Source organism: Anser brachyrhynchus (genome assembly GCF_964034855.1).
Source record: "Anser brachyrhynchus genome assembly, contig: SCAFFOLD_173, whole genome shotgun sequence".
NCBI lineage: Eukaryota > Metazoa > Chordata > Aves > Anseriformes > Anatidae > Anser > Anser brachyrhynchus.
Genome location: NW_027664135.1, coordinates 21,382 through 35,372, shown reverse-complemented (window position 1 = coordinate 35,372; position 13,991 = coordinate 21,382). Strand labels below are relative to the sequence as shown.

General features: G+C 54.2%; 2 protein-coding genes across 2 annotated transcripts; one reads left to right on the top strand and one right to left on the bottom strand.

Moving 5' to 3' along the window:
* Positions 1 to 781: 781 nt before the first annotated feature.
* LOC308186219 (coiled-coil domain-containing protein 81-like) lies at positions 782 to 5,342 on the bottom strand. Its single transcript, XM_080608340.1, has 8 exons — positions 4,663 to 5,342; positions 4,387 to 4,448; positions 3,945 to 4,098; positions 3,493 to 3,737; positions 3,187 to 3,272; positions 2,725 to 2,840; positions 1,811 to 2,614; positions 782 to 932 (listed from the first exon to the last, which is right to left on the bottom strand). The coding sequence occupies exons 1-7, from the start codon at positions 4,778 to 4,780 to the stop codon at positions 2,514 to 2,516; spliced, it is 882 nt and encodes a 293-aa protein (XP_080464466.1). The 5' UTR covers positions 4,781 to 5,342; the 3' UTR covers positions 782 to 932; positions 1,811 to 2,513.
* A 6,161-nt stretch (positions 5,343 to 11,503) lies between these two features.
* LOC308186215 (coiled-coil domain-containing protein 81-like) lies at positions 11,504 to 13,835 on the top strand. The gene is made up of 5 exons (XM_080608336.1): positions 11,504 to 12,335; positions 12,550 to 12,611; positions 12,895 to 13,048; positions 13,256 to 13,500; positions 13,722 to 13,835. The coding sequence occupies exons 1-5, from the start codon at positions 12,218 to 12,220 to the stop codon at positions 13,809 to 13,811; spliced, it is 669 nt and encodes a 222-aa protein (XP_080464462.1). The 5' UTR covers positions 11,504 to 12,217; the 3' UTR covers positions 13,812 to 13,835.
* The last annotated feature ends 156 nt before the right edge of the window (positions 13,836 to 13,991 follow it).

The following is a 13,991-nucleotide window of genomic DNA, read 5'->3' as shown; positions in this document are numbered from 1 at the left end:
GCTTCCTGGCATAACAGCTTGGGCTTGGGCACCTTGAGAGTGATCCGAGTGCCGTGGGCCAGCAGGGTCCTGAGCCCAGCAGTGTGAGCTCAGCGCTGAACGAACACCGTGAAGGATGCGGTCGTCTGGCGTGGGTTTTGATCTGACCACTGATTTCTGCTGAAAGCTGCCTCCACGTGCAGAGCATCTGGACGTGACATCCTCCGTAAGAGGGAGAACATGCATGGAGGTGCACATCCCTTCATTTAACCTCCACCAGTAATGCTGTAGAATGAAGTCTGAACGGAGGCAGGACGGAGACATTTAAATTCTTTAAGTGCAGTTTTGTCTGAGGCATATCATTCTTATACAGACTTTAAATTTGTTTCCCCCTCTAGTCTGGAATGAAATAGCCCTGGTCTGACCCTAAGCCAAAAACCGCACCAAAAATAGGAAGCAGACCAACTAAGAGCTCACTTCCTAAGTCACCACACCAGAAAGGAATGGGCAGCACTGACATTTCACACCCAGATCCATTTTCCACAAGATCACATGAAGTAATATGCCCACAAGGATCCTTTTCCTCTTTCATCTCAAGGATCCACAGAGCGCCCACCACCTGTCCGTCCCGGTGGGATCGCCCCTGGCCTCCCACCAACCAACATCAGTCCTCCTGGGTTGGGCATGGGGGGCGTATGCATGGTCCCCGACGTGCTGGAGATGCAGTCCTGGGATGGAGGAGAGCAGGGCTTCCACACCAGCCTCACCTCCCTGCAACAGCCCTGATCCCAGCACGGCTTGGGCTGATTGCAGAGCCACAGCCCCCATGGAAAACTTCCTCCTGATACTGGTGAGACCGCATTGTGAACAAATGAGAACTCAAGCATCTTTCGCAAGACATTCTTTATGATTTCCACCATCTCGCTCCTTGTGGTCCAAAGACTGATGGATCTCTGGAAAACAAGAGAAACGCCTCTGAGTCAGCACTGCCACTTTTTGGAGCTCTTTGCCCCCACGCAGACCCCGGGCATGGCTTCAGGCCACAACAGCGAGGGCAGGGCCGCCATTTCCCTCCCTCTCTTTACCCCTTCACCAGACCCCGGCCAGCAGCAGGGTTTTGCTCCTAAGCTCTGCCAGGCCCACCCAAAAAGCCCTTCTCTTCCCAACACGCCTCCAAAGCAGCACCCAGCTGCAGACAAACCCTCTCCCCTCTGGCCGCGAGCAGCCTCCTGCTTTGTTAGGCCTTCCCCGCGCTGACAGGAGACGTGGCCTGGTGTGTCTGCGTGTCAGCAGAAGGGAGGACAGCACTGCAAAAGGAGGGACTTGTGTCTAACGGCTGCAGGGAACGCAGCCATTCCATCGACCAGCACCGAGGGGGCTCCCAACAGCCCCCACTGCCCACAAAACTCTGCCTTCCTACAAGGAGACAGCACCCAGCAGTGACTCAAATGTGAACCTACAGCTTCTCCCTGCCACCGCCTCAAAGGAGGTTGGAGCAGGGTAGGGATCGGTCTCTTCTCCCACACAACAAGCAACAGGCCAAGGAAATGGCCTCAAGTTGCACCAGGGGAGGTTAAGGTTGGATATTAGGAAACATTTCTTCACTGAAAGCCTTGTAGGGCATTGGAACAGGGGCCCGGGGATGTTGCTGAGTCGCCATCACTGGAGGTATTCAAAAGATGTGGGGATCTGCTGCTTACAGACATCGTTTAGTGGCAGACTTGGCAGTGCTAGGTTCATGGTTGGACTTGATCAACTCCGATCAACACTTGATCAACAGTCAGAGGTCTTTTCCAACCTAAATGCTCCTATGGTTCTTCGAATCCCATACCTGTCCGGCCACCTCCAGAGGAACGATCTCTCCTCAGGGCACTGCAAGCCCTGATCAGTGTGGCCAGGGCCTCTCCGTCCTGGTGATCCCTGGTCTGCCCTTTGGTGGATGGGGCTGCAGTGACACGGGCGCTTCGCACAGCGGTGGCAGCGGCTGGGGGCTCTTTGTGCTGTGTGCTGACAGCACCTTCTTCTGAGGTTCTTTCATCAGCGACCAGAAAGACTCGGGCCTCGATTTTAGCAGCTGCGCTGCCTCGCCTCTCGGTGGCTGTAGTTTAAAGACGTTGTAGGTGGGTGCCTCGGGGAGGCTGGCCTCCGAGCTCGCTGGCGACAGTATGGTTATGACAGGGACTGTCAGCGTGGTGGGCTCTCGAGGGTGGGAGTGCCTTCTTGCAGCTGTCTTCAGCATTTTCGCTTCACAGAGAAATTTCTCTGCTCCTTCCCCTCCGAACCTCCAGCCTTTGGCTGCCTTTGCTCGGCCCAGGTCTCCTGCTTGGCCTCCGCCTGCAGATTTGCCCTGTGGTGGGCCTCTGCCCTTCTGAGGAAGCTGCTCCGGGATTGCTGGTAGCTTGCTGAAAGGAAAATCCGGGTCAGCTCTGCCTGAGTGAGCGACGGCTTTGCGGCCACAGCCTGCGCCCCCCAGGCAGCCCCCATGGCTGGGGGGCTCCTGGCAGCCCCATCCCACCCCTCCACTCCCTCCATCCTCACGTGAATAAGGCCGTCCTCTGCTTTATCTCCGCCTTTTCCCACTGCTGAGAGGCCGCTTGTGTTGTCATCTGTGAGCGGCTGAGGGACAAAAATCCCACTGGAATTGTGAAGGAAAGACATCGTCAGCATCACCACAGAAGAGATTTTCCCCACAGATCACAAAAGCGGGCAGCCCACGCTGTGGAAAGGAGCCAGAAGCTGCTTTACCTTTCTCGCCCTGCCCGAGAGCTGGCAAAGCTCCTTCCTTCTTCTGCATGTCACCATCATGGGCCTTGAGATGGCCTCTGCGTGGTGGTGGTTTGGGCACACTCTCCATTTCAAACCTGGCACAAGGAGAAGAGATTGACATGACCCATGGCACCACCAGCCCTTGCCGCTCCCCACGATCACCCGCTCACGGAGACATTTTCACGTTGCCGTAAAGGCCCCATCCCCAGGGACTGTCCTGAGGAATGGGGTCACCCAGCAAAGAAGCCCAGCCCTCGATGGGAAGCAGATGTTGCCTGAGCTCCTCTGTCTGTCCCACCAGATCTACCTCACAGCAATTACCGCAGCATGGGGACACCAACAGCAGTTGCTGCCCTGTGTCCCCATGGCTGGGCACCCATGAGGGCAAAGGAGCAAATGCTACTGAACCGGAGCAGCGGCCACAGCTGCAAACATACTTACTCAGGAAAGATGATGACACGGCCAGAGAAGGTCAGGGAGGCCACGGGTTCCAGCCGGGACACCACCATCTCCAACAACTCGGGGACCTGCAGTGGAGGAGCATGGAGATGGCAAATGTCCCCTGCCTGGCCTCCACTCGGTCCTGGAGGAGCCCAGGGCAGCGGGAGCCGGCAGGACCGCAGCTCTTGGCCACCCCAAGAGGCTGGCCAAGAGATCCAACCCAAGAGGTATGGGTGGGCCAAGGGCAGGCATTGCTGCTGCCCCCTTGTGAGGCTGCCCAGGCCGTGGGGAAAACAAAACCCTCACCTTTTTGAGGTTCTCCTTCCCAGACAACATCTCCAAGAATTCGTAATAGAATTTCATTTGCACCTTTGTGCCTTCGATAAGGAGCACCCCCAGGTCCCTCAGGACGAGGGCGATGTTCTCCCCCTTCCCCAGGCAGTGAGAGATGAGGGACGTGGTGCCTCGGATGCAGCCCTCCACCTTCTTCCAGGACACGGAGGCAGCAGCAGCCACCTCAGCAAATTTGAGGGGTTCCAGCTCCTTATGGCCTGGAAAACCAAACAAGAGGGATGGAGTCGGTCACCCACAGCCCTTCCTCGCGTGTTCCCCAGGTGCTGCTCATTGCAGTGATCACCCAGAAAGGTTTCGGTTTGGGACCTGCTCCGTGCAGGGGACGCTTTGCTTTTTTTTTGGGAAGCATCTGAGATCCAGGGAGGGGATCATCCATGCAGCAAGGGATTCATGCACCCTCTTACCTGGCAGGTACTCCTTGTTGTCCGTGAGGTTGTGAGAAACTATAAGGTTCCTGGCCAGGTAGAACACAGGCTTCAGGAAAATTATTGTCTCATTCCCAACCTTGACCCATCTGGGGACAACATCAAAGGAGCCAAGGGCAGGAATACGGACACCCTGCAAGTGGAAGAGAACAGAAGGGCCGAAGGTTAAGGATCAGCTGGAGGAAGAGCCAGAGGTGGTCCCATCCAGGGACAGTGCTTTAGGTCCTGCTGTGCCCTTCCCGCTGTTGGGAGCCAGGCTGAGGGGATCCAGGGGCTTCCAGCGACAGCCCTGAGATACCACACCACCTACCACAAGCAACACCACACTTGTGCGATACCTCTTGGTCTCTTGGTGGGGACTTTTGGGGTGGGTTTCCTGCTTCTGAGGAGGGGAACAAGGGGGACGTGGGTGCCAACCCACCTGGTGAAGCAAGAGGTGCTCCTGGATGTAGACAGACACTGCATCCCAGACAGCTTTTTGATCTGGAAGGCAAAGAAAACCAGGTCACGCTTGCGTCTGGTGGCTGCCACCCTCCCAGCACCCCCAGCCCCGCGTTTTGGTGGCAGATGAAAAAAGCCATCACATCTCCGGCCCCAAACAGAGACCCCCCGGTGGTGACCGCAGAGCCGGGTCCTCCCCACGGAAAGCCCCAAATGTGGGTCAGCCACACTCCTGCGGTGCCGGGTTTGCCCGTACCTTTGGCAGTGGTTTTGGGCATCAAGCGTCCGTGCTTCATCCCATCCCAGAAATCTATCTGGGTCCGCCTCACGCAGGCGGGTTTCACGTTGTCAGCGAAGGTCACTCGCGGGCTCATCCCTGCGCTCGTCCTCCGGACAATCCAGGATGCAGGACCCGGCGCCCACCTCCCCCTTTTGTACCCCCCCCAGCCAGGCCGTGTCACGGGGCCACTGTGACACCGCCACCGCTCTGCTGTGACACGGCCACCGCTGACATGACGACCAATGACATCACCACCAGCAAAAAAAAAATGAGCGTTTGCACTAAGTAATGGGAGATTGTGCCCAAAAATCAGGTTTTGGACACTTCAGCAGAGGATGTGGACCCTAGAAATTAGCTGTCAGTCTACAAAATTGAAGTTTTTGACACAAAGAATGGGGTTTTGGACGTTGTAAAAGAGAAGTTGGCCCCTCTAATATGCTCTGAAGCAGCAGGAGAGGCTTTTGAACTGAAAAAGTTGGGTTTGGACATTATATGGCTGCTTTCCACTCTCAAAATGAGGCTTTCAGCTTTCCACATTGGTGTTGAGACTCTAGATACTACAAATTGGGCTTTGGCACTTCAGTGTGGGGTTTAAACACTTAAAGGAGGGCATGGGCCATAGAAACAAGGGTTTCAGCCCAAACCATTTGGGCACTCAAAAGCAGTGCGTGGTCACCACAAGGAGGGCTCTGACTCCCCAGTAGGCCTCTGGGTCCTAAAATGAAGCTCCGCACTCCGAAGGCCAGGCCAGGGGCACTCCAAAAGGCTCCCCCATTTCTGCCACCTCCCACCTCGGCTCCCCCATTTCTGCAGGCCCCTGGCATGGCTGCCAGGACACGGCCTGAGGAGGGGAAATGGAGGAAGAACCAGCCCAGGGAGGGCTGTTTCAGGGAGGTCCCAGCCGACTGGCAGCCAGCAAATGTGATGCCCATCTACAAGAAGGGCCAGAAGGAGGATCCGGGGAACTGCAGGCCTGTCAGTGTGACCTCGGTGCCAGGGAAGCTCATGGAGCAGATTATGAAACCGCCCATTCCCAAAAGAAGGCTTTGACCTTTCAATACTGGTGTTTCAACCCAAAATGAGACTCCAGGTACTTTGAATGAGGCTTTGGGAGTTCAACATGAGGGGCTGAACAGTTGGAGGCCTTGTGCCGTAAAAAGGAGGGTTTCAGACCAAAGCATTAGGCCTTTGACCCTCAGGCCCAAAACATCAGGCTTTGACACTCCAGCTGTGGCTACAGCTTGAGAAGAAAAAGAGGGATTATGGCCTTGGGAAGAAGGAGCAGGTCACTTATGAGGACTACAAAGATGTTTTGAGGCTGGGCAGGGACAAAATTAGAAGGGCCAAAGCCCAGCTGGAGCTCAATCTGGCTATTGCTGTTAAAGACAATCAAAATGTTTTTAGCAATACATAAATAAGAAAGGGAGGACTAAGGAGAATCTCCATCCTTTATGTTATGTGGAGGGAAACAGAGACAGGAGATAATGAAAAGGTGGAGGTGCTTAATTCCGTCTTTGCCTCAGTATGTACCAGCAGGATCAGTTGTTCCCTGGGTACTCAGCCCCCCGAGGGCTACTCCATTTAGATGCGTGCAAGTCGATGGGGCTGGATGGGATCCCTCTGAGGGTGCTGAGGGAGCTGGCAGAAGTGCTCGCAAGCCACTCTCCATCACTTGTCAGCAGTCCTGGCTATTGGGGAGGTCCCAGTTGACTGGCGGCTAGCAAATGTGACGCCCATCTACAAGGAGGGGCAGAAGGAGGATCCGGGGAACTGCAGGCCTGTCAGTCTGACCTCGGTACCAGGGAAGCTCATGGAGCAGATTATCCTGAGTGCCACCACATGGCACTTACAGGACAACCAGGCGATCAGGCCCAGTCAGCACGGGTTTATCAAAGGCAGGTCCTGACTGACAAACCTCATCTCCTTCTACAGCAAGGTGACACGCTCAGTGGATGAGGGAAAGGCTGCGGATGCGGTCTACTTAGACTTCAGTAGGGCTTTTGACCCCATTTCCCACAGCTTTCTCCTGGAGAAAATGGCTGCTCCAGGCCTGGATGGGTGTACGCTTCGTTGGGTTAAAAACTGGGCCCAAAGAGTCGTGGTGAATGGGGTTAAATCCAGCTGGAGGCCGGTCACTGGTGCTGTCCCCCAAGGCCCAGTATTGGGGCCAGCTTCTGGCCCCTCTAAGTATGCTCTGAAACAGCAGGAGAGGCTTTAGACCCCCCCAAAAAGGCAGGTTTGGACCTTATATGGCTGCTTTCCACTCTCAAAATGAGGCACTGAGCTTTCAATGTTGGTGTTTGAACCCAAGAATGAGACTGGGGATACTCAGAATGAGGCTTTGGAACTTCAAAGTGGGGGGTTGAGACACTTAAAGGAGGGCTTGGGCCATAAAAGTGGGTTTCAGCCTAAACGGAGGAAGTGCTTACTGCCTTCTTTGTTCCCCACGCGCTGCTCGTTGCAGCCATCACCCAGATTGCCCCAGCTTTGGGCTGGCTCCATGGACCTGGCTTTTGAGCACGGAGGCGATGCCCCGTGTGCCCCGGCCGTGCAGCCAGCAAGGTTTCATCCACCGCCTTACCTGGCAGGCTGCCCTTAATTATCCACGCGATTGTTCGTGCCTGCTCGATCAGTGGCCAGGTCACAGGCCCCTTTTGGGAGCACACCCAGACACCCAGCTCTCTTTTGGGGACAGCTAGATGTCCCTCTGGGGACACCCAAACCCATTCTGGGGAAAGCTGTGGGCCAGCGTCCCTTTTTGGGGTCATCCAGGACCCTTTTGGGGACAGCTGGGTGCCAGGGTCCCTTTTTGGGGACACCCAATTTTATTTGGGGACACCCAAGCCCCTTTTGGGGACAGCTGGGTGCCAGGGTCCCTTTTTGGGGACACCCAATTTTATTTGGGGACACCCAAGCCCCTTTTGGGGACAGCTGGGGACCAGCGTCCCTTTTTGGGGTCATCCAGGACCCTTTTGGGGACAGCTAGGGGCCAAGGTTCCTTTTTGGGGTCATCCAGGTCTCTTTTGAGGACAGCCAAGTCCTTCAGGGAAGGAGCAGCTGGAGGTCTGGGTGCCTTCTGGGGACACCCATGTCCCTCTGGGGACACATGGATATTTTTCAGGTGTCACCTAGAGCCCAGGGTCCCTTGGGGACACTTTTGGGAGCACAGCCAGACACCCAGGTCCCCTCTGGGGACACCCAGGTCCCTTTTGGGGACAGCTGGGTGCCAAGGCCCCTTTTGGGAAGTGCCCACAGGCCTGGGTGCATTTTGGGGACCCCTGGAAATCCAGGACCCTGTTGGGGTCACCCAGGTGCTGGGATCCTTTGGGGACCCACAGGTCCCTTGGAGAAGGAATGCCCAGAGCCCTGGGTCCCCCTGGGGACACCGGGACCCCCCCACTTACCACAGCCAGGGGATTGTTGGGGGGGGACAGCGAGTGCATGTTATCAGGGAGCCTGGAGGGGGGGACAACAGCGAGTTCACTCCCTGTCACCCCCGTCACCCCACTGTCCCCACTCACAGGCTCCAGAGGTCAAGGAAGACTTCGGTCAGGGGGAAAATATGCTTTTAAGGCAAGCACAGAGATGGACAGGCCTTGAGGATATCCAAAGGATGGATAACTACAAAACTATTTAATCAAGAAGACCATTTTGTAAGGAAAAGTCGGACACGCATGCCCTCGAGTTTGTTAAAAATCAACTTGTTGGAAACAACTGGCTTAAAACAACAATAAGAAATTGTAATATGAACTCTTGTGAGCTATCCTCATTATAATCCTAAAAATCACACCCCTAGACTGAGAGACCCTGGCCTGACAGAGGACCCTTCCCCTCTGAGGATGCGGGGAATGATTTCGTCGTGTCAGCGGTATGCTAATTACAAAACCAATTAGGAGCTAGAGGATTGTGCTAACACATAAATGGAGAGATAAGAGACTGTGCAAAGGGTGGCGTGGAAAATCTTTAGGTGTGCCAGCTTGGTGGGAAACCATCCGGTGGTACCCAGGCTTGTGCAGTTCTGACATAAAACAATATCTCGACCTAGTGTCTGAATTAGCTCATTGCATCCGTAACGAATCCAAAATGTTTCTCAGACAACACAGCCAGAGGCGCTCATGGCTTGGCTTGGCCCCTTCAGATGGGGGCTGGACCCTAAAAGGAGGCTTTGGGTTCTAAAAATGAGGGTCTGGGCCCTTAAAATGCAGCTGTGGATGCTCAGCTGAAAGCTCTGAAACCTAAAACCAAAGTTCTGATCCCAAAAATGAGCCTTTGGGACCCGTGAAACCCACTTCTGCCTTCGGGATTTATGGGAACTTCCAGAGACAGGGGTGCCCCCAAAACTGGGGGCCTGGGGTGCACAACGCACCCGTCCCAAGGCCGATCATCTCAGCGAGGCCGCCGAGGATAGAATCACCAAATCCAACTCCTGGGTCCCCAAAGGACCACCCAAGAAATCAGACCACGTGTCTGAGAGCATTGTCCAAAGGCTTCTTGAACCCCGGCAGGCTCAGTGCTGTGACAACTGCCTTGGGGAGCCTGTCCCAGTGTGCGACCACCTCTGGGTGGAGAATCCAGACTTCATACACTTGGTGATTGCCCATCGCTCTAGTTTGTCCTGTCCTCTCTAGTTGGCTCGTAGAGACGTGGCCCGGGAAGTGTACAGGACTGCCACCAGACTTGCAGGGACGGCTGAAGTACTCAACATTTTATTTTTACTTATTTTATTTTATTTTATTTTATTTTATTTTATTTTATTTTATTTTATTTTATTTTATTTTATTTTATTTTATTTTATTTTATTTTATTTTATTTTATTTTATTTTATTTTATTTTATTTTATTTTATTTTATTTTTATTTATTTCATTTCATTTCATTTATTTTTTGCCTAGTCTTTACTGGCTGTCACTCTTCCTCCATCTCTCAAGTCCCCGAACCTCTTTGGCAGGGAGTGGGGGACCCAAATCCCTCCGACTGTAAGTGAAGGTTGGGTTCAGGACCACCTGAGGACCACGACCATACACAAGGCCATGGGACCCGATGCTGTGCATCCCAGGCTCCTGAAGGAACTGGCTGGTGGAGTTGCCAAGACTCTCCCCATCACATTTGACGAGTGCTGGCAGTCAGGTGAGTCCCTGGTGACTGGAAAAAGGGAAACATCACTCTTATTTTTAAAAAGGGTAGGACCTGGGCAACTACAGAGCGGTGAGCCTCACCTCGTTGCAGCTTTTCAGTACTTACAGGGTGTTTATAAAAGAGATGGAGAGCAAATTTTTGCTTGGGCAGACAATGACGGGACAAGAGGGAAGGGTTTTAAACTAAAAGGGGAGATTTAGATTAGAAATTAAGAGGAAATTCTTCACTCAGAGGGTGGTGAGGCACTGGCACAGGTTGCCCAGAGAGGCTGTGGATGCCCCATCCCTGGAGGTGTTCAAGGCCAGGCTGGATGAGGCCCTGGGCATCCTGATCTAGTGGGTGGCATCCCTGCCCATGGCAGGGGGGTTGGAACTGGATGGTCTTTAAGGTCCCTTCCAACCCGAGCCATTCTATGATTCTTCGATCCTTGTGGCTCCCTTCCAACTGAGGATATTCTGTGATTCTCTGATTCTCGGAATTGTCCTTAAAAAGTTGCCAGCTCCATTCATTTCCTTTACACCTACACACAATTTCCCAGGGGATCATCTCGTCCACTAATTCTTCAAACAACTGGAATTTTGCTCTCCTAAAATTCAAGGTCCAGGCTTTACTCTTCACCAGGCCCGTAACCCTCCAGACCACAAACTCCACCAGCATGTGAACTTTTGCTTTTAGAGTGCAGAGCCTCATTTTCAGTTTCCAAAGCCTCATGTTTAGGGCCCAAATCTTCCTTTGCTCAATCCAAAGCCTCATGTTTAGGACACAGAGCCTCATTCTTTGACCCCACAGCCCCTTTTGGAGGGGCCAAAGCTCCAGTTTCAGGATTCAAAGCCTCATTTTCAGTGTCCAGAGCCTCCACTGAGAATCCAAGCTCAGTGTTAAGCTCACACCCTCATTTTAGAGTCTAAAGTCTCATTTTTGTCATCCAAATCTTCATCTTAGGCACCAGAGTGTCGTCTGTTTGTAACTAAAACCTCATTTTTAGAGTCCAGAGCCTCATTTTCATTACTCAAAGTCACGTTTTTAGGGCCCAAATGCTCATTTGGTCAGTCCAAAGCCTCAGTATTAAGGTTAAAACCATTAGTCTGTCAGTACAAAGCCTCATTTTACTGTCTAAAGATTCATTTTCAGGGTCAGGACCAACGTTAGGATCCAAAGCCTGTTTTGTCTTTCCAAACTTCCATTTTTAGCGCACCAAGTCTCATATATGTGAACCAAAACCTCATGTTAATGTTCAAAGCCTCAACTTTTCATGTCCACATCATCATTTTTTTGAGCCCAATAACTTAATTACCCAAAAGTCTCATTTTCAGAGTCAAAAGCCTCATCTGTACGGCCTGAAGTCTCATTCTTAGGACCTGAGCCCTCATTTTCGCAGCCCAAAGGTTCTTTTTATGGTCTAAAGCTTCCCTTTGGGGGTCAAAAGCCCTACTTTTGGCCACAAATGATAATTTTTCAGACCAAATCAATGTTTTGAACCATAGAATCATTGGAATGATCCCTACCCTGCTCCAACCTCCTTTGAGGTAGTGGTAGGGAGAAGTTGTAGATTCACATTTGAGACCTTGTTGCTGAGGGTTTTGTTTTCCCCACGGCCTGGGCAGCCTCACAAGGGGGCAGCAGCAACGTTTGCCCTTGGCCCACCCATACCTCTTGGGTTGGAGCTCTTGGCCAGCCTCTTGGGGTGGCCAAGAGCTGCGGTCCTGCCGGCTCCCGCTGCCCTGGGCTCCTCCAGGACCGAGTGGAGGCCAGGCAGGGGACATTTGCCATCTGCATGCTCCTTCCACTGCAGGTCCCCCAGCTGATGGACATGGTGGTGTCCCGGCTGGAACCCGTGGCCTCCCTGACCTTCTCTGGCCGTGTCATCATCTTTCCTGAGTAAGTATGTTTGCAGCTGTGGCCGCTGCTCCGGTTCGGTAGCCTTTGCTCCTTGCACCCATGGGTGCCCAGCCATGGGGACACAGGGCAGCAACTGCTGTTGGTGTGCCCGTGCTGCGGTCATTGCTGTGAGGCAGATCTGGTGGGACAGACGAAGGAGCTCAGGCAACGTCTGCTTCCCAGAGAAATTTCTCTGTGAAGCCAAAATGCTGAAGACAGCTGCAGGAAGGCGTTCCCACCCACGAGAGGCCACCACGCTGACAGTCCCTGTCATAACCGTACTATCGCCAGCGAGCTCGGAGGCCAGCCTCCCCGAGGCACCCACCTACAACGTCTTTAAACTACAGCCACCGAGAGGCGAGGCAGCGCAGCTGCTAAAATCGAGGCCCGAGTCTCTCCCACGGCCTGGGCAGCCTCACAAGGGGGCAGCAGCAATGCCTGCCCTTCGCCCACCAAGACCTCTTGGGTTGGAGCTCTTGCCAGCCTCCTGTCTGGATTGTCCAGAGGACGAGCGCAGGGATGAGCCCGCGAGTGACCTTCGCTGACAACGTGAAACCCGCCTGCGTGAGGCGGACCCAGATAGATTTCTGGGATGGGATGAAGCACGGACGCTTGATGCCCAAAACCACTGCCAAAGGTACGGGCAAACCCGGCACCGCAGGAGTGTGGCTGACCCACATTTGGGGCTTTCCGTGGGGAGGACCCGGCTCTGCGGTCACCACCGGGGGGTCTCTGTTTGGGGCCGGAGATGTGATGGCTTTTTTCATCTGCCACCAAAACGCGGGGCTGGGGGTGCTGGGAGGGTGGCAGCCACCAGACGCAAGCGTGACCTGGTTTTCTTTGCCTTCCAGATCAAAAAGCTGTCTGGGATGCAGTGTCTGTCTACATCCAGGAGCACCTCTTGCTTCACCAGGTGGGTTGGCACCCACGTCCCCCTTGTTCCCCTCCTCAAAAGCAGGAAACCCACCCCAAAAGTCCCCACCAAGAGACCAAGAGGTATCGCACAAGTGCGGTGTTGCTTGTGGTAGGTGGTGTGGTATCTCAGGGCTGATCCCAGTCGCTGGAAGCCCCTGGATCCCCTCAGCCTGGCTCCCAACAGCGGGAAGGGCACAGCAGGACCTGAAGCACCGTCTCTGGATGAGGCCACCTCCAGCTGATCTTTAACCTTCGGCCCTTCTGTTCTCTTCCACTTGCAGGGTGTCCGTATTCCTGCCCTTGGCTCCTTTGATGTTGTCCCCAGATGGGTCAAGCTCAGGAATGAGACAATAACTTTCCTGAAGCCTGTGTTCTACCTGGCCAGGAACCTTAGAGTTTCTCACAACCTCATGGACAACAAGGAGTACCTGCCAGGTAAGAGGGTGCATGAATCCCTTGCTGCATGGATGATCCCCTCCCTGGATCTCAGATGCTTCCCAAAAAAAAAGCAAAGCGTCCCCTGCACGGAGCAGGTCCCAAACCGAAACCTTTCTGGGTGATCACTGCAATGAGCAGCACCTGGGGAACACGCGAGGAAGGGCCGCGGGTGACCGACTCCATCCCTCTTGTTTGGTTTTCCAGGCCATAAGGAGCTGGAACCCCTCAAATTTGCTGAGGTGGCTGCAGCTACCTCCGTGTCCTGGAAGAAGGTGGAGGGCTGCATCCGAGGCACCACGTCCCTCATCTCTCACTGCCTGGGGAAGGGGGAGAACATTGCCCTCGTCCTGAGGGACCTGGGGGTGCTCCTCATCAAAGGCACAAAGGTGCAAATGAAATTCTATTATGAATTCTTGGAGATGTTGTCTGGGAAGGAGAACCTCAAAAAGGTGAGGGTTTTGTTTTCCCCACGGCCTGGGCAGCCTCACAAGGTGGCAGCAGCAACGTTTGCCCTTGGCCCAACAAGACCTCTTGGGTTGGAGCTCTTGGCCAGCCTCTTGGGGTGGCCAAGAGCTGCGGTCCTGCCGGCTCCCGCTGCCCTGGGCTCCTCCAGGACCGAGTGGAGGCCAGGCAGGGGACATTTGCCATCTGCATGCTCCTTCCACTGCAGGTCCCCCAGCTGATGGACATGGTGGTGTCCCGGCTGGAACCCGTGGCCTCCCTGACCTTCTCTGGCCGTGTCATCATCTTTCCTGAGTAAGTATGTTTGCAGCTGTGGCCGCTGCTCCGGTTCGGTAGCCTTTGCTCCTTGCACCCATGGGTGCCCAGCCATGGGGACACAGGGCAGCAACTGCTGTTGGTGTGCCCGTGCTGCGGTCATTGCTGTGAGGCAGATCTGGTGGGACAGACGAAGGAGCTCAGGCAACGTCTGCTTCCCAGA

Coding starts and splice junctions, on each gene's coding strand:
- LOC308186219 (XM_080608340.1), bottom strand. CDS start 4,780: ATGAGCCCGCGAGTGACCTTCGCTGACAACGTGAAACCCGCCTGCGTG. Junction 4,099..4,386: donor AGCACCTCTTGCTTCACCAG/GTGGGTTGGCAC, acceptor TTCCACTTGCAG/GGTGTCCGTATTCCTGCCCT. Junction 2,841..3,186: donor CGTGTCATCATCTTTCCTGA/GTAAGTATGTTT, acceptor TCCTTGTGCCAG/GTTTGAAATGGAGAGTGTGC.
- LOC308186215 (XM_080608336.1), top strand. CDS start 12,218: ATGAGCCCGCGAGTGACCTTCGCTGACAACGTGAAACCCGCCTGCGTG. Junction 12,336..12,549: donor GCCCAAAACCACTGCCAAAG/GTACGGGCAAAC, acceptor TTTGCCTTCCAG/ATCAAAAAGCTGTCTGGGAT. Junction 13,501..13,721: donor GGAAGGAGAACCTCAAAAAG/GTGAGGGTTTTG, acceptor CTTCCACTGCAG/GTCCCCCAGCTGATGGACAT.